Source organism: Magallana gigas, chromosome 8 (genome assembly GCF_963853765.1).
Source record: "Magallana gigas chromosome 8, xbMagGiga1.1, whole genome shotgun sequence".
In the NCBI taxonomy this organism is placed as follows: domain Eukaryota; kingdom Metazoa; phylum Mollusca; class Bivalvia; order Ostreida; family Ostreidae; genus Magallana; species Magallana gigas.
In genome coordinates, this window is record NC_088860.1 from 26,163,489 (window position 1) to 26,190,069 (window position 26,581).

General features: G+C 33.4%; 2 protein-coding genes across 3 annotated transcripts in view; one reads left to right on the forward strand and one right to left on the reverse strand.

Moving 5' to 3' along the window:
• Positions 1 to 279: 279 nt before the first annotated feature.
• LOC105329922 (mitoferrin-1) overlaps positions 280 to 26,581 on the reverse strand; it is a 34,903-nt gene continuing 8,601 nt past the window's right edge. Inside the window, exons 1-4 of one of the 2 annotated variants that reach the window (XM_066067908.1) lie at positions 13,863 to 14,154; positions 10,218 to 10,437; positions 6,718 to 6,774; positions 280 to 5,493 (exon numbers count right to left, since the gene is read on the reverse strand). In XM_066067908.1, coding sequence (XP_065923980.1) covers positions 4,934 to 5,493; positions 6,718 to 6,774; positions 10,218 to 10,437; positions 13,863 to 13,985 — 960 coding nt within the window. In that variant the 5' untranslated portion in view covers positions 13,986 to 14,154 and the 3' untranslated portion in view covers positions 280 to 4,933. Of the gene's footprint in view, positions 5,494 to 6,717; positions 6,775 to 10,217; positions 10,438 to 13,862; positions 14,155 to 26,581 lie in introns of those variants that run through there. The other variant, XM_011431416.4, reaches the window with a different exon arrangement.
• Positions 15,469 to 26,497, forward strand: LOC117690566 (histone acetyltransferase KAT7). Its single transcript, XM_066068624.1, has 13 exons — positions 15,469 to 15,629; positions 16,756 to 16,861; positions 17,829 to 18,293; positions 19,135 to 19,217; positions 19,698 to 19,784; positions 20,372 to 20,578; positions 21,138 to 21,335; positions 21,466 to 21,555; positions 21,715 to 21,855; positions 21,980 to 22,073; positions 23,092 to 23,238; positions 23,847 to 23,953; positions 24,300 to 26,497. The coding sequence occupies exons 1-13, from the start codon at positions 15,615 to 15,617 to the stop codon at positions 24,417 to 24,419; spliced, it is 1,860 nt and encodes a 619-aa protein (XP_065924696.1). The 5' UTR covers positions 15,469 to 15,614; the 3' UTR covers positions 24,420 to 26,497.

Consider the following 26,581-nt stretch of genomic DNA (forward strand, 5'->3'; position numbering starts at 1 on the left):
AAAAAGGGAATATGGGTTTTAATTGTGGATTAAATTGAACCTTCAGCTTGCAAATAGTCCATAAACAATACATGTTACAGCTTCTCAATTTAAAAGTATAGTAAATCAACCGATGCTGTAAACCAACATTTATTTGCGTGTGGGAAATATTTTTGAAATTTGCGAAAGTCCCTTTGTCGCGAGTATTTCTCGTCGCAAACTAGTCTGTGCGATATGGGTATTATATCAAAACGTATGTTGATACTACAAAAAAAACCTAAACAAACAAAAAACACAGTGTTAGTGATGCATATCATTTAATTGATCAACAAATAGGAAAACTGGCAAATTACATGTATCTTTATAAAACCAACTTCAAGCACTTTTGATTACCCCTGCTTTATTATTAATTACTCTTATCTTGTATAATATCTTAACAGTGGCGTAGGAAGCTAATCGAAAGTTAGGGGGTGGGGTTAGACCTATCAGAAATCTTGACATCCGAAAAAAAGGAAGAAAGAACAAAGAAGGAAAATGGGTATGGTTATGTATAACTTTGCAAAAGAATTGTTGGGGCACCCCCGCCTATGATCTATACTAGTATTTTGTTTTTTGATTCAAAATGTAAATCAACTGATATGTGATGTCTTGCGAAATACAAGCACGACGATTGATAAAGCAGTGCTGACATAAGGTGTTCTTTTTTAAATTACTTGGAGAAAAGTATTTCATACTGATTTTCAAATAGATTTTTGATTAATAATTGAAACTGGGGTTAAGACAGTAATTGCAATTTCCATGAAAAACACATTTCATACATACGATATCAAGATTATCATCTTTGTAAAATTAAAAAGGAAACTGGTTTATCTCCTGTATTCTATATGCAAACTACAAACAAATAAAAAACAACCCTTTTGGAAATACATTCTTTTTTTTCTAAATGATTAATAGCTATGTAAAGCAGAAATGACCATTTTCAGCAAAAGTTCTCCATCATTCGCTCAAACAAGAAAGATAACTCGTGGGTCGCACACTAAACATTCAGTACGGCAACCAAATAAAAATGAAATGTTTTTGTGGCATTTTAAACTATGAAGTTTATAATATGACATGCATTTTCCTACCACATATTTTTCACATCATAAAAAAAATTAAAGAATTTTACTTTGTCAAACACCCAATAAATAATAGCATTTCAAATTGACCAAATCTTTTGGTTTATGTGATATCATATGCAAGAGATGTTTTATCAGATACTATCGAAATCATAAAGGTAAGGAAAAAAGCCATGCACCCCGTCAACAAAGCACAATTCATTTGTCATGATTATATCATTTTGATCTGATTAAAATGATGATGGAAGTCTTCATACATGCACATGTACATCTGGTTTTAATATACGTCACTGCGTGTGTATTTTCTGTATATTTAAATCTGAGCTATTGTTTATATGCATGTAACAATCTCCTACATGTAAATTCCATGTCATTAATTAACAAGCATACCAAAGAAGACTTCTTTTACGTTCCCTCTACAGCAACTTACATGACCCATCCCCGCCACAAGTTGGCTCAAGCTTCAAAATTTCATTTGTTAGTTACCTTCTTATATTTCCTGAAATTCATACATGTTCTAATTCCTCTACCCCTATGTTGGTTGCACTTGAAACATTTCTATGCATGTTTACCTTTTACCTTCAACTTTTTTTTTACAAACGTCTAAAAGCTCGCCTACATTATCCTACTCCAGGCATGCTGTCATGTACTATAGTCTAGTGCCCTTACGACAGTCTTAGTCTAAGCCATGCATTAATACCTGATAGAGCTTCATATGACACACAAATTATAAATTACGTGTCGCAAGTTATCTGATCCTGTCGTGTTTAAATTCCACTTGACATTTCCTGATCACATTGAGTGCAATGACTCCTTAAAATAGAAATGCAAATGACGTGCCATATAAGTAAAGGTTCTCTCCATTCGATAAACCAATGACATGAACAACAAATCTTTCTATTTCTTTCAATATCTTTAAGGTGGTATGGGACACTTCCACGTTCTGACGTATTAATTATAGAAATAAACAATAAAACCAAGTGTTATTATATAAGTACTTTCTTTCCAACAGCATAGCGCAGTGGGTTAGAGGGTTTAATACGAATCTGTAAGTCACGAGATAGAATCCCTCTGGGGGTTTTACAATTTTTACACTACAAATATTTTTAAAAGCTATTTTTTGGTTAAATATTGTAGAATTTGAAAATTCTAAACAGGTGAAAGTATTTCAATTATATTGTACTTTCAATCCATCTTAATATTGTCAGATGACCCATACAACCTTAAGTCCGTCAGACTGTCAGTAACAAAAAAAAAATCTCTCACCAGGTTTGTCAACATACAGGTACATGTGTATCTCATTATTAATTAAGTAACATAATTACATAAACCTGATTCATGACACAACTCGGTGTACATAAATCAATTTTCTGTAAATATTCATATTTTGATAAAATCACGGCATAAAATCATATTCACAATACAAAAACATTTTTCATTAATTTCTGTCTTAAACATTTATAGCTTAAATAATACTGATAGTAACCAGAAATACTAAATGAATTTTCAAAATCACTTACTTACTAAGGTACTCGGACTGGCATAGTTAAAATTAAGGGGATAAAAGAGGTTAATGTAAACTTATGCAAGTTGCTGAATATCTTATATATTTAAAGAAAAAAAACCATTTCAATAGACTTGACAGGTAAAAAAAATCTTCATTTTCAGATTATTTATAATTAAAAATTTTCTTATATGATTTAGCACCTCTTTGACTAAAAATGGACACTACAATAAGTTGTGTTTTCTCCAAAAACCTTTCAATTTATTCTAGTACAAATTACTTTTAAAGATGATTAAATAGACAGAGGACATTTGACATTAAAAAATCTTATTATTTAAGATAGATACATAATAATATGTAATTATTCACTTCGAATGAGATAATATCTACCTAAGAAAAAATGTGAGTTTTTTTAATGTCAAATGCCTGTGGTAAAGACAGTCTCTTTCAATAGCAGAAATGTCTGTTTCCTAAATGAAACTGCAAGCTAGTGTGTATCATTAATAATGTCTTCAGAAGAAAATTTGTGTACATGTACATGCATGAGACTGCTCAGCTATGTTATGAGGACGAACATATGTTTAGAGTAACTATAAAATCGGCACAATGAGGAATAAATACATGGAAAAGATATTTAATAATTAAATAATTAAATAATTAAAAAATGCACCATGCATGTAGAAGTCCTTCACTCTCACATGACATTATCCCAGGTAAACAGATAAAGTTAAACATGATACACTGATTTCCCTACTTCAGATGAGGATTTTTCTTAATAAAGACTTTATATATATATATATACACACAAAACTCATAAATAAGATTTGTTCACAGTGTAGAACCTTCTCAGTTCTCACACAGAAAAAAAATATATAAAATTAAAAACAACGAAATGCAAATATATCCCATGTAGCTGTCCATAGCAACTGACATAGATACCAGTAAACAATATGTGGCCACACTATAGAAGAATTTCTCTCTATGTTTACATTTCTATTATTGGTGAAATTTTTTTTTTAAAAATAGCTTTTTGACTAGATTTATAAATATTTTACACATGACCTGCATTTAACAAGTTCTAGATTAGCGTACAACAAATGTTTCAAAAATGTCAATTTTATGATATTTTTTTAAGCTTATTATGACATGTATTACATGTATCATGCATATTTCGATCTGGTTACCCTCATTGCATATTTCATCAAACATTTTCCCAATGCATGATTTGATATGTATTACCCAATATAAGTTCACTACAATTTGGAAACATAGGAGTTATTATTCTTCTATGTGTGGCTAACAAAACAAAACAACTTGAGATCGTGTTATGTAGGCTTCTGTCTCACTGACATACCACGGCCCATAGGAAATTCACAAATTATGCATTGCAGAGGTTTTTCCACTGACAACACCATTAACATGACGTAGCACAAAAAAAAATTCTCCAAAATGAATGACTCACTTTTCCATCAATAAATTTTCCTTTGAATTTTTTTTCTATTATTTTCTCTGTTGATAAACAAATCAATTTTCCATTGATGATCCCTTTTTCTTTTAAATCCCCAAATCTATTTTCCTGAATTTAATAAGAACTCCTCCTTGAATTTACTGAATACACATATCTCCATCACTTGTTTTACTTCACTTTCCTCCACCATTCTGATTCCTTTTTTTCCCTGATTTCCAAAACACATGGTGTGCGCCTTTGGCTTATTGAACAGTGTAGACATTTTTTTTTGGGGGGGGGGGGGGGGGGGAGGGGTTGGATGTGGGGGGGGGGGATGTTAAGCTGATGAATTTAAACATGCAACACCATGCCATGGTGTAACATGATAAAATGCAGAAGGGACACATTGCTGGAAATCCATGTCAACCAACACTTCCTGTTGAAGAAAGCAAGAAGCGTCATTGCCATGGGTTTCCAACAATGGAGGGGACTATGTTCAATTCTTCCAAACTTATCGCTGGATTGGCACACAAAATGGGTTTGCAGATGAGAACTTGGAAATTTCACTATGTATCAAACATCATTTCTTTCTTCTTTTTTTGGCTGATATTTACTAATTCTTTTAAAAGCATAATCCTTGATTTTGAAAAGGATTCTTGGAAATTCAATTTTACTAATTAAACTTTATATGATCCTATCTGCAAGATGCATTTTGATAAACTTCTTTGAAGCTCAAGGTATAACAAGCTATTTTTTAAGGCTTTGTTTTTTTAGTCAGTGGTAAAAAAAAAATTAAAATCAAAAAGACAACATAAAGGTTTTGAACTTATCAATCTTTAACCTTAAGTTTCAGGCCTAAAAGCTTAAAAAAAAAGAAGTAAAATCTTATTTTGTATGTGAGGAAGCAGAAGCCGCCGATCCAATAGAGAGTCGTTTTGGCAGGGCGTCTTCCACAGACTGCTTTTTGGTAATAATGTACTTGAAGCCCTCATACACCGACCACGATATCGCCGTGGCAGGCATCTGAAATATCACTCGTGCTGTGAGCCCCTTGAAAAACCCGCGAACGCCTTGGAACTCATAAACTGTTCGAAACGCTGACACCATGCCATTGATGTAAGATGCGTGAGTCCTCGTGCATCTCTCCTGAGTGTTGAGGAGCGTTTTACAGACATCTAACGGCATCGTCACTGTGGCTGCCACAGCTCCTGCAGCACCACCAGACACCACGTGAGTCACTGGGTTGTAATTCCTGCCCTGGTTCAGCCAGTCTTGCATGAACTCGTAAGTCATAAAGTGAACGCTTTGAAACGGAATATTCATAGTCAGTTGTGTGGTATAGCTCCTGTAGAAAGCGAACATGCCCTCTTGTTTCAGAATGGTCCTTGCACACATTCTGCAGGTTGTATATGGGCTATTAAACATCTGCATTCTCTGCTTCACCACTGAAATTTATTGCAAAGATAAATATCAGAAATAGCAATATAAAAGCATGATAAACCGTGTTTCCCATTATTTTCATGATAATGTTATTCATTACTCACATTGCAAAAAATACAATAAACAGAAATAATATTTGTCATTGTTTAGCAAGTCGCAAAAATAACTGACGCTATATAAGGAAAATATTACGGTACATTTGTATCATATACTAGCTGGTACATATTTCACATTGTGGACTTTGATGAGGATGATATTTTATCTCAAATAGCATAAACAAAATAAAAAAAGAACAGAAAAAAAATAAATAAAAACACACACACAAAATAAAAACTATGCCACTGCTTGATTTTATGACTGCACATTTTTTTCACTGAAATTCATTTTGATATTCTCTTTGCTATACACACTATCAATACTATACATGTATATGATTAATACATCTGGTCATTTGCATTTTGTTTGCACTTGCAGACTTGCTTTATCCAATGAAAAACACATTCATTTCCCCCTGTTACAAGTTAAGGTAAACCTAAATATACACAGTTACTGAAATATTGCTCCAAGCACATCATTCAATTACATGGATCAATGGATCAAAATTACGTGTCTGCGTACATTAAACATTGCTGTATACATTAACGGTATATTTTACATTTTTCATTGATTTTCTTAAATATCGACCTAATCTTTATGCTAATGCATTCCTAAACCCTCACCCCCAGGGCTACTGTTTATAAACTGTAAAAGTCTATCAACATCCCTACAATCCAACAAGGACATTGTAGGACATTGAAATGACTAGAATTAAAATCTATCGTTTTTTCATGTAAATTTCAGGTCTAAATTGTCATCTGTTAACTGTAAGATTTTTAGTAGAAATGAAATTTAAGACAAAATTACATTTGTACACTTTCATTATATGCTAAAAAATCAATTTAAATTAAAGCCAGAAAACTGCTTTCCTTACTTATACAAATTAAGCTACTCAAAGTTATATGTACACTAACAGCTAGAAATTAAAATTCACAAGCATATGTATCTTATAAATATATACCGGTATATGTATACAAAAAAATATGTTCAAATCAGAAATTAAAATGCAAATGTATCTTATTCTATAGATCTTAAGCAGATATACAGAGATTGCGTTAATTTATTTTGTTTGAGCGATACCTGTGTTGAGAAGAGATATCTGACTCTTTAAAAAATTGTGGCAACTAACTTACCATCAACAGGAACCATCACAGAATCATGAAGTAGAGTGGCTACTGATCCCGCTAAACCTGAAAGCACATAGAAATATGAACACATAGAAATATGACTAAAAAATTGGATAAAGGAGAACTAAAAAGAAATGTGATAAACATATGGTTTTCAGGGGGAAGCAGGTTACCTAAATACTTAACTCGAGGAATTAATATCCGCGTAAAATTGCAAGAAGCACCGCTCGCGGATTTAAAAATCTTCCATTAATTTTCTGAGATACGAGAATTATAAGAGATAAGGATAAAAGTTCTGCTTTCACGATTTTATATTCTCGCGTTTTTATTCAAAAACGGAATTAAATACCGTATATACTCGCCTATAAGTCGGATTTTTGGGAGTAGAAAATTGAGTGAAAAGTGGGGGTCCGACTTATAGGTGAGACATAGTAAAAAAAATTTTAACAAGAGAGAAGTAAGTTATATTTCATTTAGATAATAAACAGATAAATGCATTGAACCTGTGTTCATAAAAAGAAAATTCAAGTAGTCTGTTTTTCACACCTAAGGTGATAATAGATAGAGGGGTCATGTCACCTAAAACAACACAAGCCAACACCCCAGTTTAAGGGGTTAATTACCAACCTAATCAGTCAGTAAGGAAATAAATCACTATCATCAAATTTTCAAAAGGACTCTATTTAAAAACCTGGTAGTTTTGAAGCTATTAAAACTTGTAATTAGTGTTATAAAAAATAATGGCATTTAAATCAAAAGTTATTAACATCATAGACCCATGATTGAAATAGTCTAGAAGCAATTATGGGGTGCAATAAGAACTCAAAACATGTATGATAAAATGTGGTATTTTATTGAGAGTGTCTGTGCATCAATTGTCCTGAAAAAGTAACCTGACTTATAAGGGAGTCAACAGCAAAATCTTCAAATTAAAGCTGGAAAAAGGCAACCGACTTATAGGCGAGCCGTACTTATAGGCGAGTATATACGGTACTCAAATAAAATAAGGAATCTATAGTAACAAACGTGAAATAAATGCCATGATTAATATCAGAAAATTTTGTTTACTGCTTATGTTATTCATATCATTTTTTAAAAGGATTTAAGCTTTTTAAAAACTCCTAATTGGAGCAATTGCATTACAGCCATTCATTTCTAAATAACAATTTTAATGATCTCCGATCCTCAGCAATGTTCGATAACGCTTAATCATCCATATTTTTAGTCCCCTACCGGTTTCACCGGAGGGGACTATAGCTTTCCTCTGTGTCTGTCAGTCCGTCCGTCTGTTTGTCCATCCGTCCATCCCTCCGTCTGTCTGTCCCACTTCAGTTTTCCACACTTTTTTTCTTTATGCATTTGAGGAATATTATGAAACTTGCTGAACAGCTTCAAAATGTCAAACTACAGATCAAGTTTACACTTTTGTAGCATCTGATTGACATATTTTCGAGAAAATTAATTTTTTATATTCCAATTTTTTAATGTTCGGTTTCGTTATCGGGTTCGATGTGTACTGAATAAACGAGGCCAGTATGTAGTCAGTAATAATATCGTGCGTTACTTGTACCATTCCTTTTATCATTTCTAACAAACAAATAAATTCTGTAAAATAGTGTCAAACATTGTGTTGTAAATTTAATCGGCAGGATTTTTTTTTGTATTATTACAATCGGGTTCGTTGTCGGGTTGGGCTGTTTAACTGTTTGGTTTGATTCGGGGTACAGAAGACGGTAAGAAATGATATTGTGCATAACAGTGCATTGTTTTCACAAATTTTTACCAGCGAATACAGAATAGACTTGGCGAAATTACAGGAGATGAAATTTTACCTATTTTGTATATAATTTGTATATCAGGTATATAGTTTTAATTTCGTCTGTTCTTTTATCTCTGATTAAAGCATGACATCTCGTTTACAATAGCTCTGAAATAGTTGTGTGCTTGGAAGCTTTCATAGAATAATACAAACCAGTAGGGGACATGTATTGCTTATGCAGTACTCTCAGAATGCTTGTTTTTATTTGTACCATAAATTTGCCTTTAATATAGACAAATTTAATTGGTCTTCTAGTGTTAGTACAGTATTACACTCAGCTATTCAACGAAATGCTTGGCTTAGTGGAGCCACAGAGACCTACTACATTTACACTGTAGGTAAAAGAGTTCAAGCCACCAATCATCGTTTTTTTTTAAATCTCAACTTGTATGTCTATTCTATTATATTAATTGAGGAGAAATTTCCAATAACTTAGAAAAATGCATCTAAAATATTCATTTATTTTATTTCATTTATAAAGCTTGAACGACAAATAACATTTTAATAATGATGAAAAAATACTTTGAGGCTGAGGATCAAAAACCTTAAAAAATATATATATTAGGCTACTTTTTTTTACAGATTGCAAAAAGAAAGTTTTTTCCATTAATTTGTATAAGAGGATGACAACCCATATGAAAAGCAACAGGTACACAGATATAGCAGTGAAGACAGGAGTGACCACATGCACAGATTTAAAAGGAGGGCAAAATGATATAAAAGGAGAACTAGCAGCCCAAACAATGATATCGTCATGGAAATGATCTTTGACCTCTGACCCATTACAAAGAACATATAGTAAACAACTTCCTGCCTCAAGTTTTAACAGTCAATCTATAGAACAGGAAGTAAAAGGAATTGCGTCTATTTGTGATCACCCTTCTAACTCAAAATGTCATTCTACATAGATGATAAATTGATATGTTTATATAAAATTAAAACTTAACTTTTTTAGTGATTTTGCCAATGATAAACATGTACATATTTTGAATTTGTTGGAAGGAAAAGATTTCCAGATACATTCTAGACTGTTGCTTTTATTTCAGTGAATAAAGACATTCTGAGAATCAAGCCTTTATACTTGCACAATGCTTTTACATAGATGATCATTTAAAAAATGGGCCGGTGCCTGTGCTGTAATAGTACTTCAAATAACTAACTAAAGTTGTCTGTTGTCATAAAAACTAACCTCAAGATTATATTAATCTCTACAACATACATTCTTTGGATAGTATGACTCAAATGTGAATCGATGCATCCAATTTTGTTTTTTTTTGGGGGGGGGGGACAATTTCTTCATGGACTATGTTAATTACGCAGCATTGAGAAAATAAACATGTAAAACTAACTTTTCTTGCTTTTAAACATTCCAATTATCAATTATGACAGCTGCTGCTTGTTTATCTGATGTGATACATAATTGTTCAGGTAAGTACTAGTACTACTTCCAATGCACTCAACACAATGTACAATAGACTTAACCATAAAATTTAGATCATATGGAATCGATACTGTTTTGTTAATAAAATTAATGTAGACAACAAAAGCAACAGCAACCATATGTGGCATAACATCAACCATATGCGGCATAAACATCAACCATATGTGGCATAATGTACAGTCCATAAGACATTATACTTCTACCTCATATACACAGACCTCGCGGATGTCCACACTGCTGACCTACCGTGAGCTAAATGGTTGCCCTGTTTACCCCCGCTCAGATTCTTCTTCAGAAACTCGTAGCACGCAAAGTAGAAAGCATGTGCCGGTCCAGCCCCCAGTACAACGATGGGGGCCCCCTTCATGGTCCTCAGCATCCCCTCATGGCGGATGATGGTGTTAAATGCGTCGAGTACACTGCGGTAGTCAGCCTTTGGATCGGGTACCAGAGATTGCATACGTGTCTGAAAAATTTCACAGTACTTTAGTCACACAGTTATATCTAATTTAAAGAGCACTAAATCTGTATAATGTAAGTAATAGGTACAATATAATTTTTATAATAACTTGCAAAAAATGGATAATGAACATGTTTACACAATTTAACATACTAACTTGTTTATATAAATGGACTATTTGGGACAGTTTACCAATTTGAATATTGCCACATTGTTCTAAAAATGCAAATTATTTGTAATGTAACAACATTGCATTTAAAGTATTTTGCCATGCCCCCATCCCATCCCATTTTTCATTACATATTACTGTTTCTGCATCTTTAATGCATTTACATAAAAATTTTGGTGAGGATTTTTTTTATTAATCAAACTGACATCTGACTAATTGACATATTTCTCTATAAAGAACTTTTCTGTACAAAGTAGAACCTAAAACAATTTTTAAAAAAGGGTAAGGATGAATAACGTATATATATCTCATATCATTATACCCCCCCCCCCCCCCCCCCCCCCCCGTCACTATAATAAATTCTATATAACATGTTAGCTGATTGGTTCTAGACAATCATGTGTCAGGGCAATAAAACTTCATATTTTCCTGTCATTGTCATATTTTTCATCATATCCTACCCCTTCGAAAGCCATGTGATTTTTCATTCCATGCGTACTATGAAAAATCCTGAGGATGGGCATACAATGTAATTGAATGATTAATTCTAAAAACTATCGTTTTAAATGCCTTTTACATCACAAAACTAACATCGAAAGAAACAGGTAAACATTTCTTTCATTATTGCTTTACAAAAGTTGAAAAACAAGAAGAACTCAATGTACTAGTATTCTAAATTATGACCTTCGATGAGTATAATAAAATTTATTATTTTAATAAAACAATTTATTGCGTGAACATTTTAGAGATATGAAGATATATTCCCCCAGAAAAATTATATTTCCCTTTGGCGTTGCCCTTAGGAAATATGATTTTCACTAGGAGAATAAATCTTCATATCTCCCTCACAATCAATCAATAAATGTAATATAATATTGAGAATACATTTTGTAGTAACGCCTAGCTGAAACAAATAATAACTCATTATACAAAGCGCAGTGAAGCTTGGATTAATGGTAACACGTATATATAAGAAAATCGGTGAAAAATGAAAGTTGAATCAGGGGTACTAAAGCCAAAAAAAATTTCTTCCAGCCCTGGGCGCCGCCATTTAGGCAGCCATTTTGTTTTTAAAAATTTAGTTCAATCATTGATTGACTGGTACTTATCGATGTTTACTGCCCCTAAACTCGATCAAATAAGTTCCAGTGTTTCAATAGAAGGTAATTTGAATTAAAGGAAATTAAAAAGGAAACCAGATAAGTTTCAATAGTGCTTCAATCAAGAAACACGACTTGTTCTATGTATGTCTTATCAACTTATCAGATGGAAAATAAAAACATTAACGTCAAGAAACTGATCTTTTAGATACTGAATAAAGTATTCAATTTTATTACAGCGGCATTTATATGAATTTAATTGATGAACAATGGAAGAAGAAATAAACAAAAATTCGGAATCACGTAACTCTCTTCGGCTATTTCCAAAGACAAAATGTGTACGATTTACATCTGAAACATGACGTCATAACATATACTGAGCATGCGACGTTTAGTTAAACTTTGGCTGATGATTTGAGTAGGCAACCAGGCAGATCATACTGTGTGCGTTTCAAATAAATTTTGTTCTACAAAAACTGCACTGTGTTAAATCTGCGCTCGGTCCAACGGTCACACCGTTTACATATTAATAAGATAAATAACTACTAGAAATAATTTTTAACTAAGTTTTTTGCTTAATTATTTTATTTATGGACTCATTATCTACAAACTCATTATATCAAAATAATGTACTTATCATATCAAGACAATGAACTCATTCTGGAGTTGGCGACTACTGCGTAAATTTTAAAAAAAATTAAAGATATGTCACAAAAGGTATTGCTAAAACCTGTAGGCCTATATTGCCGTTTTGGTAATATGAGGTATTGACATTTGACATAACAGCAATAAGTTTGAGTTTGGTGATATGAGGTATTAACATTTACCAGGTTGGGCACAACCCCCCGTTTGGTGGTTTGAGTCCCATTTGGTGGTTAAATGCCCAAATGGTATACCTGTTTTACCTACCAAATGGGACTCATTTTTCGTTCATCGCGGATGACGTTTTTCTAAAGAAAAAGCGCATCGTGTTTACCACCGGGGCTAGTACTCTGACATGTTTTCTTCATAATAATACACTCGTTTAAGAAATTCTATGTGTCGATTTCTCCACACGGGTGCTTAGAAAAAGATTGAAATGTTATGCATCCCGGAAGTCGCATAAAAACAAAGTGTTTCTGTCTCCAAAAAGATCGATTTTATTTAAAACATGACATGGCCTCATTCCTCGAACTCTTTACTTTTAATTCCTATCACCCGGCAAGTGAAAAACAATTGGAGCCAATGAAAACAGTAATCTTTACTGACATACGTCGAATGTTTAATTTTGGTATGGAGGCCTAAACGTGCTTTTAATTTAGTAAAATGCTGCGATTAAAGTTAGTCAGGTTGTTAAAAAAATACCAAAGGTACAAGGTTTTAAGCCATTATTTAGTTTAGAGTTAAAAAAATTTAAGATATAAGTTTTTAAGTTCTTTTTAGTGAAAATTATTTTATTGCGCGAACATGCCCCCATATTAAAATTAGGTGATGGCGTGCACCTAGAAATCATTCTTTTGATTGGCTGCAATTGTTTTTAATTTTCCCGGATGATAGGAATTAAAAGTAAAGAGTTTGAGGAATGAGGCCTAGTCATTTTTTTAAAAATAAAATCGATCTTTTTGGAAACAAAGTACTTTGTTTATACGCGACTTCCCGGATGCATAACATTTCGATCTTTTTCTAAACACCCGCCCCGTGTGGAGAAATCGACACATAGAATTTCTTAAACGAATGTATTATTATGAAGAAAACATGTCAGAGTACTAGCCCCGGTGGTAAACACGATGCGCTTTTTCATTAGAAAATCGTCATCGGGGGTGATGAACGAAAAATTAGTCCCATTTGGTAGGTAAAACAGGTATACCATTTGGGCATTTAACCACCAAATGGGACTCAAACCACCAAACGGGGGGTTGTGCCCAACCTGTTTACATGTAACATAACAGCAATTAGTTTGAGTACTGTTAACCATACTATATATCAGGAACGAATCATTAAAATGGTGATGTGTTAAACTGATCAGACGTCGGGCAGTGTTTCTTATCAATGAAGAGTTTAAAACATTACGTAAGGCTTATCACAAGGTTAAGGACACGTGTGGGGCCGGGGTGACGTCCCACACCCAGCACTGTCCCTGACCCCATGTTTCTCTGGGGGTCATTTCCTACTGTAACACACACCTTCACACAGTCCACGGGGTACATAACACTGTGCTCTAGGACACCAGCCGCCGATCCCGCTAACATATGCGTCGTCGGTGTGGAAGTTGGTGGAAGGCTCTCATATGGATCCTCGTAGTCCATTGCATATGTGAGCCTTGTTTACATATGCATAAGGTTTACCATATGAGAACAAAGCTTTCCACACTCAAAATCACGATAAAATCTTCACTAACTTCTTCACAGACCACTTGTTCTCAATTTTAGTCACTCTCCCCTTGCCATGCTTGCGAAACATCCGATAAAACGAAAAACCAAATCCGGACAAATCCGGAAGTAAAATATAAGCTCTTCAAGTAGCATCGGAGTGGGTGGGGGAACCTGGAAGGGTACGGGGCATGCCATTCCCCCACTTTTTCTCGCAGCAAAGATTTTTATTAAATTTAAATATAGAATTGATCCTTTTTTGTTTTTTGTTCTTTTTTGCTTGTCAATTTTTTTTGGATGAGCCCCCACCCCCCCCCCCAACTAAAAACGATGCAATATTATATATCGTCATGCCATATTAATAAATAAAAAAATTTTAAAATTCACTTTTGATCAAATTAAATCTTTACGGTAAAAAAGATGGGTGGATAAGCGTGTAAAATGCCCATACACGGTCGGACAAGCTACTGAAAAATCAAAATATCAATAAATCTGATATTTTTTTTTAAAAATCATTTAAAACAAATTCAATATATAATTAATATATCATTGATTTTTAACCTATAAATATGTTCAATACTTGGAATATGTTGACTCAAACAGGCGTATACGTATTTTAAAAAACCTACAAATAGTGTCAATTTTTAAAACTTCAATGCATAAAATTTTCTTTTAAAGAGTGGGTGTGCTCCATATTTTTCTCATAGTCTAAATAAGGTCTAATAGAAAACAAAACGATTTCAAAATACAAAAAAAAACGTGAAGAGATGACCCACTATACATTAAAATGGCATTTTGTGCCCCAACAATTCAACGTTTTGAAAAAATAATACAAGTCGGTAAATTCGTGGCCAAGGTCCCACATAATATTAAAACAACTTAATTTGTTGTGTCTGAAATGGATTAGTGGTTAGAGTACCTGAAATATGCTATCCTGATTTAATTAAGATATTATGTTATGGGTTTGATACCATCAAAATTTCAGGAAATATTTTTTTCTTATCTTTTTTTTTTATAAATATATCAAAAACTGAATATAGTTAGAAATTGTGCTTTTGCAAACCTGTATTATAATATATTTGAATAGATTTAATTGGGAAAAATAAATTCAAAATTGTATTTCGCGACTTAATCGAATGGGAATTTGCGCCATCTTATTCCCTTATCTTCTTTTAAACTTATTTACAAATCAGGAAAATGCAGCAAATATAGAATCAGCTACATATGATGTTATTTTATATTCATGTCTCTGGTAGAATGGATCGTTAAAAAATTATCAAACAAATATATTTCTACATGCTTTCTCCTCACCTTCTATTAACCTGAACTCGTCTAAAATAAGGAAAATTAATAAGTAAAGTAGAATTCTTCTCAAACCACCAGATAAATTTTCATTAATTATTTTCCATCGGGATCGGAAAAAGTGATAGGAGGCGCTGTTTAAACCGGAAGTGAATTATCGGCGGAATATTGTACTAATTGAATGAATGAAAAACATAGAATGCCTTAATTTTTGAAAATTGAAACTCCATTAGACCGCTTTACATTCTGTATACTATAGTGGATATGACGAAACGGAAGGTAACAGTGGTATAAGCCTCATTCTTCATCCCGTATAGTAGCTATGTATCTAAAGCAATGGGCTTCATAAATCTTGTACAAAAACAAAACTAGAAAAACTAGTCGGTAGTTGGTTTCTATGTTAAGACTCTTTTTTGTAGAAAGTTTATTTATGTTCGAAATATTTTCATCAATACTGAACGCCAATATTGTATAGATCTATACTATAGTCGACTTTTTATGCATGCATTTCCGTGATTTAATTCAGCTTTGATCAGGTTGGGCACCGACCCCCATTTGGTGGTTTGACTCCCATTTGGCGATTAAATGCCGGAATGGTATACCTATTTTACCTACCAAATTGGACTTATTTTTTGTTCATATTGAATAAAGTTTTTCTGAAGAAAAGTGTGTCAAGTTTTACCCTTAAAAGTCACACAAAGCGGTAAACAAAGTGTTTTTGACCTAAAAACACAGATTTTATGCAAAGTATGACATAGCCTCATTCCTTGAACTCTTTACTTCAATATAAATGATTACTGAACACCATGTCTTCAAATCTGGACACTATTACTCATTTATCGTATATAGTATTGGGTGCAGTTAACTGTTTGGTTGTGAACGTATTGGTAGATTTTATTCACGTTTGGTGTTCAAATATCCTCATCATAACCTAAATTTTAGATTACCTAGGCTTCCTAGGAAAGTCTGTATCTTGTCAACCAATAGGGCTTGTACTCCGGCTTGTAACTTCAGATAATCATTTTAAAAAATCAGGATTAATTTATGTGCTCAGGTGTTTAAAAAGGCTAAAATCAAATGCATCCAGAGGGTCACAATATCTCTCCCATTGAATAAGACTGACGAAATGATCAGAATGAATTAAGTGCAATGAGGCAATAATTGTTAACTGTTTTCAAAGAAAATAAATCCCCAAATCAAATGTTTTATGGTTATTTATGAGTAATGTGGTTATATGTGTATTTGAAACAACAGAATTAAATTCTTACAAGACCATCTAAGAATGCGAATCAATGAAATGTTATGTCTATTGAAAACATTATGCCTTTATATTTTTATTTATGTTTGACCAGAAAAATTTAATTTGAGTTTCTTTAGTTGTATTCAAATTTTCTTTTTGTTGCAGAGAGGAGGGAAAGACACCTCTCAGTCTGAGGAGAGTGAGGGCTCTGTGGTGGACAGTGAAGCAGAGAGTGTGGCAGAGTCCAGGGTCACACGGAGGTCAGCTGCAGGTAAAAAATTCAGAACTGTTAACTGAAAACAAAAGAGACCTTCCCCCGGGGGATCAAATGTCAACACAGTGAGGTAAACTGATTAGCCAGTTTGCCACTTTCTCTAAGATACATGTAGTAGTTTCCCCCCACAGCTTAAATTAATCCCTGATGTGACCCATCAATTTGATTTAAATAGGTCATATAGTTTAAAAGTCTGCTCAGACTGCCGTGTTAATTGAATAGGTCACATAGTTAGGCGTGTTATTAATGGTATTTTTCACAGTTTGTGGGACAGAGATGTTTATTTTCTATGACAGTGTTTCATATGGAAGTTTATATTTGACTGTTCACCCCCAGAGAGTTTTGATTTAATTTTAATTTGTATACAAACATGATTTTTCTTCTTGATATCTATGAAAGGCCATGGTTTGTATATATCATAATTATATTCATAGAAGTTAAGTATTTACGAATTGACTAAGTTGTTTTCAAGCCTGTTATGTGTACTATATCAAAAGTCAATTTATGTGCATTTATTTGTATTCTTTTTAGCAAAATAAATTGTCACTATCATGTAAACAATTTTTAACCATTTTTCATGCCATAGGTAGATTTAGACTTGCATAGAAAATGACATTTAATTAGCATGTACATAATACCTACCTGGTAATTACTTTCACAACAAGTTTTAAACCAATTGCCAAATGTAGCAGTATTGAACATCTGTCTGGTTTGTCTGATCCTGTAGGTCAGAACTATATTTTTAGGTCATTTGCAACTGGTATTATATCTCAGTAGCATTATCACTGAACTTTTAAACCAATAGACTGTTGTTTTGTAAGACAGAAGTCTCTGAATTAAAGGAAGCCTGGAGAAAGGTCTCTTTGAAATAATAATCCTTTAATTTGTCTCAATTCTCAGTGATTCATAAAAAACCTGAACAAGCTGTTTGTATGACACATGGTTTTATTTATACCATCTACAGGCCTGAATTCTCCACATCCAGTGGCGCCACCAAAGAAAAAAAGAAAGAAGAATCTCTCAGAGTCCTTCTCAGAATCAGAAAGTGAACCACCTGTCCCCAAATCCAGTCGAGGCAAAACGGCCAGTGCAGCCAAAAACAAGAGCAAGACCAACAGTTCTCGCTCTAGTGGTAATTCTAGTGACTCTGACCGGGCAATCAGTGATAGCCCAGGCAAGGGAAAGTCAGACTCCGGTAAAAACAGTCGTGGAAAGGACAGTCGCAGGAGTGGGATAAGTGAAAGAACTGTGACGCCCAGAGGAAAGTTTCCCACACCCTCAAGACAAGGGAAATCTTCTAAAAAACAGACAATGGAGTCCTCTTCAGAGGACGGACTCATGTCCATGTGGACAGAGAAAAGGGCCACCCCTAACATGGACTATAATGAGAGTAATGCAAAGTGTCCGCTCCCCGGTTGTGATTCTAAAGGTAAGTGATCAAAAAAGAGTTCCTTATTCATGTTAGTAAAACATGTATCTGAAACCAGTACCGGTAATTACATGGACAAGTTGATAAGGAATTGAATGGGAAAATGATCTATTGCAAAAAGAATAAGGAGGGGTTGGGAGAGAGAAATTTGAATTTTCAGTTTTAGGTTAAAGGGACTTGGACACGATTTGACTTAAAATTTTCAAATTTTATTTTTCCATTTTCACTGTTTATACTGATAAATATAAAAGTTTATAATGCTATGTCAAAATTTGAAACTCAAATATCAAGTTATAAGCAAGACACAGAGTTTATAATTCTTTGTTTTGTAAACAAAGCTCGAATATTGTCATTTTTACATATTCGTTGTATTGGTGTAAATTTCAATCAAATGTAACTTTCTTTTGTTGATAATAGTATTTAAGAAGATATTGAATTAGTTTAAGATGTTTTTATATGTCATTTTGTCTAAGAAATGGTAGTTCTCTACATTACATTTTTGTAAACAACTATAAGACTCGAGCTTTGTTTACATAACTATCAATTCTTACCTTTGTATCTCAATAGTGACTTGACTTTAACATTTAATATTTTGGTCAATCATTTAAAATGCTCCAATAAACCATTTTATACATCAAAAATAAAAATAATTTTTTTGATCTCAAATCGTGTCCTAGTCCCTTTAATCTTTTGTAATAGGAATTCTCATAAAAAAGGAATTGACGTATAAAAAGTCTATGTTTGCTGTGTTTTGATGGGGTTTTGTTTGGCAAATGTGCTAATTTAACATCTTGTATAATCAGTAATATGTCAGAAATTTATTCTTTCTTTTTTTTCCAAGGTCATTTAACTGGAAGACATGAGACTCACAGAACACTAGCGTCGTGTCCCCTCTATCACAACACTTCAGCCGATGAATGCAAGGTATCCATGGTTATTGGAACTTGTTAACAACTTTTACAAGCTTATCTTTTAAAGCTAGTGCAGTTGGTTGTATGATAAATAATAATGGAAAAACAGTATATGAAAGTGTTGGGTAGGCTTTTAATTTCTGATCAATTCTAATCTCTGTTTTCATTGTTTTTTCTAAGCCATACAGTATCATTGTTATTCATTGCAAGAATGTAAAATTAAAAGTACCCGGTAGTTTTATGACCAAAAGTGTGTTCTTAATTAATAAAATAGTTTCTATATGTGAAAAATAAATTTTGTTTGGTCTAATTGCGAAAATAGTACATTTTCAAGTCATGTTGCATAAGTTACACAATGCAGGATAAATGTAAATTCCTGCTCATGATTCTGAGCATGCATATTTTCAGCGAAATGAATAAAAGATAACATGCTGATGCAAGATTATGAATCACATGTCTCAGTGTCTGACCTTATTTGTTTTTGCCGAAATAGAAAAAATATGATGACCGTCAGAAGCAGCAGGAAGAAAAGGATAAAACCCAAGAGACAACTACGGGAAAGAGAGATATGAGACGATTGGTAGGGCACAAAATCGCAACATTTATTTGTAAACTAATTATCTACTGTGGTTTCATCAATATTAGTTGAATACCAATTTTCGTGGATTTCATTGTTAAGTTGATCCACGAAATAAATGTTCATTGAAGCGCAATTTCTATTAACATTTTGTATTGATAGGGTCACTGGCCACGAACTTCCGTATCCTCAAAACTATGATTTTCCCTATAACCACGAAAATTGATACCCTTGAATATTAATGAAACCACAGTATTTCTTTTTAAGACACTTGATATTCCTATTGATTTTAGATAGTCCTTTTATTACTTAACTCTAGATGATTTTAAAACTCACTTGAATAATCTTTTATGCTGTGAGACATATGAATTATGGATGTTGTTCATCAGGAAATGTTCTGGTTTCTTATGTTTTGGAAATCTTTAGGAATGAGTTTTAAATTGTATAGTTTACCGGTAGTTACCAGTAAATCAAAAATATTGAAAAATTCTGAAAAACAATGAAACAGGTCTGATCTTAAAATAAAATGCATCATTTATTGTATTATAGAAAATTAAAACATTGAAGTTAAAATCATACCTGCTTTCCAGGTTCAGACCAATGAGCAGAAAGAAAAAGTGCGAGCAGTACGAGACGAGAGGAAGAAATTCAAAGAGATTCCTGACGAGCTGAGAAAGAAACACCGTGCACACAAGGAGAACTTTGAGCGAGCCAGGGAACCCCTGCTCCAGGGTCTGGCGTCCAAGAGCGATCTGAAGCTGTTCAAGGAAGCCCAGGCGAAGGCCTGTGAAGTTTTGGTAAGAGCAAGTTCTGTGACAGTTTATTATGGAGTCATTTTGAATTTATGTAGGCAAACTTAAGTCATTTTTGAAATCAATTTACAACTTTTATTGGAAAATTATTTCAGAGGAAAGATTTTCTGCAGAATAAATGATTACACATGTACATGTATTAAAGCAGAGAAAGTATGATATAAATATGGGACTTTGTGGGGAATTGGGCTCACCAAATAAATGGATTTTGATTCCCTATCTGAAATTTGCTGATTTCATGTTGATTCCTTCAATTTTCAAAGAGAGTTTGTACTTATTATTTAAGGAATTGAACACAGGCCTTACTAAAAGAGATACCAGTAATCTATTTGCTTTTTAGAAATTTAGAAATAAAAATCCTGTTAACTATTGCACATTCACTAATAAAATCATTTATTATATTCTGTTTACTCATCCAATCCAAAAATGATCTGAATTAATTTACAAAATCAAAATCAGGCACAGATTTGTCTTCCTAATTTTATGCATACAAGTAATCTTATTTGAATTCAGAATAAATTGTAATGACCATAAATTTCTACAGGAGCATGAGATTACTACCCACTACTCCAGGAATGACCTGCAGGAGTACAGGATCAAAAAGCTGGAGATCGGCCGCTTCGAAATGTCCACATGGTATTCCAGCCCGTACCCTGAGGAGTATGCCCGCTTGCCCAAAATCTACCTGTGCGAGTTCTGTCTCAAGTACATGAAGACCTCCACGATTCTCAGGAGACACATGGTAGGTGTAACATAAATATGTACGGTATAGCAATATGAGGATGTGGATTGTGAAAGAGATTTTTTAAAGAAAAAATTGTGAAAATTTGTGAATTGATTGAAAAAAAAATTCATTCTTTTATTTTTTCAAGGCAAAATGTGTATGGAGACATCCACCAGGGGATGAAATCTACAGAAACAAAAATATTTCTATGTTTGAAGTAGACGGAAAAAGAAACAAGGTAGAAACAACAATACTCTTTTCATACAAACGTCGAAAAATAAGATGGTATTATAGAGTTTGGTCTAAAGTTAGCAAAATTTCTTGGATTGTAGGATGCAATTTGGTGATCTTATTAATAGTTTGCAAGTCTGCAGATTTAAGCTATGTTCTTCTGCAGGTTTACTGTCAGAACCTCTGCTTACTGGCCAAGCTGTTCCTCGACCACAAGACTCTGTATTTTGATGTGGAACCGTTCTTGTTTTACGTCATGACGGAGAATGACAATCATGGGTGTCATATAATCGGCTACTTCTCCAAGGTTAGCACAATGTGAATTTCCCTGCATCATTTTCCTGTTGAAAGTTTCATTGTTTACATAGACATTTAAGCATGTCGTATGTTACTATTTGCTTTAAACAACAGTTTTATTTTTTCTTAAACAGGAGAAGAATAGTTTCTTGAACTACAATGTGTCCTGTATATTGACATTGCCCCAGTACATGAGGCAGGGTTATGGAAAAATGTTGATCGACTTCAGTGAGTGTTTATTGATAATTTTTTTATAGTATAAGATATCATGTATAGCATACTATATAGTATGCTTTAATCAATTAAAAAGGATTTACAACTCATACAATCTACAGTGTATATGTATACTATATATCAAGGTGATGCATTTATTTTTTGTTTTATTATCCTTTTTTTTTTGTCGGAACCGAAATGCATTTTACCTCTAATTGCAATCAGATTAATGCAGCAGATTAAGATATACTCATTTGTAGGATAGGACGATCCACAGATGCACCGGTGCATCACGGTATTTATTTTGATGATATTTGGATCGATACATTTACCATTAATACAACGATACCTAAGCGAACTTTTTTTTATTTTCCAAAAATATCCGAGCTTCAGATATCGGCTATTTTTAGTCTTCGCGCCTAATATGAAAGTACAAAGATGGCGGAAACCCCAGTAAAGTTGTCAAAACTGTTAGGAAGCTAAATCTGGAGTGTGGACAACTTTTGGATTACTTGTATATGAAAAAGTAGTGTATATGAGACTTAAGTAATTTGTAAATTGTGCAACGCTCATTTTAAATATATCAAAATAACTTTGGACATGCGGTAATACATCGACAGATTGAATAAATTTTTAACCCTTATTCATGTTTTCATTTAGTTGCAATGTATCGTGATATGTATCATATCGCATCTCATGTATCGTGATATGTACCGAATCGGCTAAGTACAGAATCGTCCCAGCCCTACTCATTTGTATAAACTTATTTTCATAAAACTTATTGAATAAATTGCTTTCAATTTATTCATATCAAGCATCGCACCCATTGCTAAATGTTGTATTCAATTGATAATGGACTATTTGGGAGAATACCAGTTGTAATTGATCATAAATTGACTATAACAGATTGTAATTTATTCCTTTAAAATGTATAAATGATTAATGATCAGTTTATCAGTTTATATAATAACTGAACTTTTTATTTGACAAATAAAACTAAGTATTTAAAAGTAAGATGTCTGCGATTTTGTAGGTTATTTATTAAGTAAAACGGAGAACAAGATCGGCTCGCCCGAGCGACCATTGTCTGACCTGGGTCTCATCAGCTACAGGAGTTACTGGAAGGACGTGCTGCTGGGGTACCTCCACAAGTACCAGGGCAAGGAAATCTGTATCAAAGGTAGGGAGGGGCCCACAGGACAAGTGAATGGAATACTGTAAATTCCTAATTAAATGCGAAAATTAATGCAATGTACTGTGGAATCAGTAGAATTCGTGGTGGCTCAATTTTTGTGGTATTCGTGGGTAGCCCTCCCCCACAAATTTAAATCCTCAAAGAAAACAATTTTAGATAGAGTTATCTTTGTTGCTTAAGCAGTAACCGACACATCCACGAAATTACCTCCCCACTACTGAGCAAAAAAGTCATAATCCACGAAAATTGGCCCCAACAAATTTTAAATGATTCCACAGTATCCGCGTAAAATCGAAAGAAGCTGTCACGCAAATTTTAAAATCTCACTTTAGATTTCGAACATATGTAAACTTCATGAAATTCTGTTAAAATTTCGGCATTCACAATTTTATGTTCTGAAGATTTGATGGGAAACCGTTAAATCGCTGAATTAAGCACTCACGTAAAATAAGGAATCTACAGTATGTATTTTGGTTCTCTGAAAGTTCAGCTTTCATGATATTTGCATCATTTTAAGTCTTGTAGATATGTGGGTTTTTTTCCTTTAATCACATTAGCTTTTATGATATAAATTTCTAATGTTAATCTTGTAGATGTGAGCCAGGAGACGGCCATTAATGCTAATGACATTGTCAGCACTCTTCAGGCCTTGGGCATGCTGAAGTACTGGAAGGGCAAACATTTAGTACTTAAGAGACAGGTAATTCTTTCTTTTTTTTAAAATTAAACATACAAACAACTAGCTCTGTTGTCCTAACAGTGCCAGTTAGTGGTATGTGATTTCAGTAAAAATAAATGCTTGATTTGTAAACCATATCTTGTTGATAAATCATTTTGTTTTAATTCAAAACGATAAGATCTCAGTCGAATATAAATACCTAAAACTAGGATTGTTATACATATTCATGTATCTCAGTTATGGAAGGGTTTCAAATGCATTTAATTTTCATAATAAAACAAATCAGATCAATAGATGATTTGTTGTGCTCAGATAAATATTTTAAGTCCTCAGTACAACTGATAACTCATTACAATTTGTCCTCTAGGATCTGATCGAAGATTTCTTGGAGAAGAAGGCCAAGAGACCCACAGACAATAGAGCCATTGATTCAAACTGTTTGAAGTGGATACCCCACAATAAACGGACCGCACCACAACAAGCGTAGTGATGAAGGACTCTGGATGGAGGAGAGGTTTCATAGATGAAGCCAGCAGTGCCATGTTATCTTTGTTTTAATTATGTTGTTACTAAAGACAAGCTCATTTGTGATCTCAGTCTCAATTTTCCACCATAATTCCTATTGTTAAAGTGAGACCGAGATCAAAAGTGAGCTCGTCTAAGTTTTATGGCCACTGGGGCCAGTTCAGTTACCTGTACATTGCATATTGTTAAAATATTGTGTAAATATTTGTATATACTGTACATACTGTAAATTCATTAGTTTTAGTCTTTAGAGAAAAAAAAATAGAGATTGCTTTTCATTTGTTTAAAGAACCTGTAATGTATTGACTTGCAAGGCGTGTGAACACTTTGTTCATTGTCCAATTTCTCTTGCTGGTACACATGTTTTTGTGTAGCAGTGTAAGGTAAAATGTTCGTCTTTATGTGAGAGGGACAATGCTTGCTGTGTTCAGTAATATAAACAGAGTTATGCATGTACCGGTCTACAAAGTGAGGCTGAACTCCCGTGCACGTGATTTGATTTTAGATCGGGTACAGTTATTTCATGTATTACAAAGTGAAATTTTAATATGACTGAACAGAAGTGTATTGAGTTAAAATGAAAATTTAATGCTGAACAAAATTAGGATGAGTGCAATTTTGAGGATTTTTGATTTCAAGTACCAGAAGATTTACCGGTATATGTTTGTATATATATAAAATACTTTTTATCCCATGCCAGGATACGATGTCATAGAATTGTAGTTTGAATAACTACATTGATTTCAAAATTGTTTTAAATGTTTTCTCTTTTTAGCTCACCTGAGCTGAAAGCTCAAGTGAGCTATTCTGATCACATTTTGTCCGTCGTCCGTCTGTCCGTCCGTCTGTCCGTCTGTCCGTCCGTCCGTCTGTCCGTCTGTAAACTTTTTACATTTTGAACTTCTTCTCTAAAACCGCTTATCCAATTTCAACCAAATTTGGCACAAAGCATCCTTATGGGAGGGCGAATATAAATTGCAGAAATAAAAGTTTGATCTGTATTCAAAGCGGAGAAAACCTTGAAACTGTAGAAAAAGGGGGGTGCATTTTTAAAAATCTTCTTCTCAAGAACTACCGAGGCAAATTCAACCTAGTTTAGCATAAATTATCATTATGGGAAGGAAAATATAAATTGCAAAAATTAAAGTGTAATTCTGTTTCAAATCTGAGTTATTACGAAAATAATAATAAAGGAAAGGCGTGTTTCAATCAGTTTAATAGCTTCGGGTTCGGCATCCGGTAAAATGATTCCATACTTCTAAAACGAGGTTCTTTGTTTAAAGCAGCCATGACATTATACGAAAAAGGGTCGATCTGACTATGATGAATTTGCTTGTTGTGCAACAGTTCGCGTATGAAGGGAAATTTTGAAACATACCAAATATATTGGTGCCGATTTTGTGAAGTAAATTGAGGCTAAATATTTCAATGCGTTGACAGTTTTCACACATGACGTTGGTGTTAGCTTGTTCCGATATTCGTTTCGTTCTCATTATGCTTTGTAACCTGGAAACTATCGTCTGTATTTCGTGATTTTTACGTATCAAATCAAACAGAGACTCCGGTAAATCAAACAGTTAACTGTTTACCTGCGCAAATTAAGCAAAATCTGTTGTAGGGGTACTGAAATACAATTCATTCTATCGGTAATTCGGCATTATCTTTTGCGTAATGGTACATGTAGATTAATGCAATAGGTTTTGTTGAGATGCTCGGCATTTTCTCGAGTTTATTCAGTTTGAATAGAGTTTGATATCGCTGACGGAAATATGTAGGTATATACATGTATATATATGATTCATTTCGAAAAAATAAATTGTGTTCTTTATTTGTTATACATGTAGTGCATGTTTCTTGTGTTTAATTGTTTACAATTTCTATTTAGTAACCATATTTGAGTGTTAAGCTTCGAATTATAAGCAAGATACAGAAATTTGCTCACAATTCTATGTTTGTACACAGATCTAAAAAACTAAAGCTTAAAAAAGTAAAAAATTTGTCAATATTAATTAAGAAAATTTTCAAAGTCGTTTCTTCCAGAAACCAACTATAACAACTTATTGTATTGTAAACTTAACCTTTTTAGCTCACCTGAGGGTGGGGCCACAATGGGGGGGGGGGGGT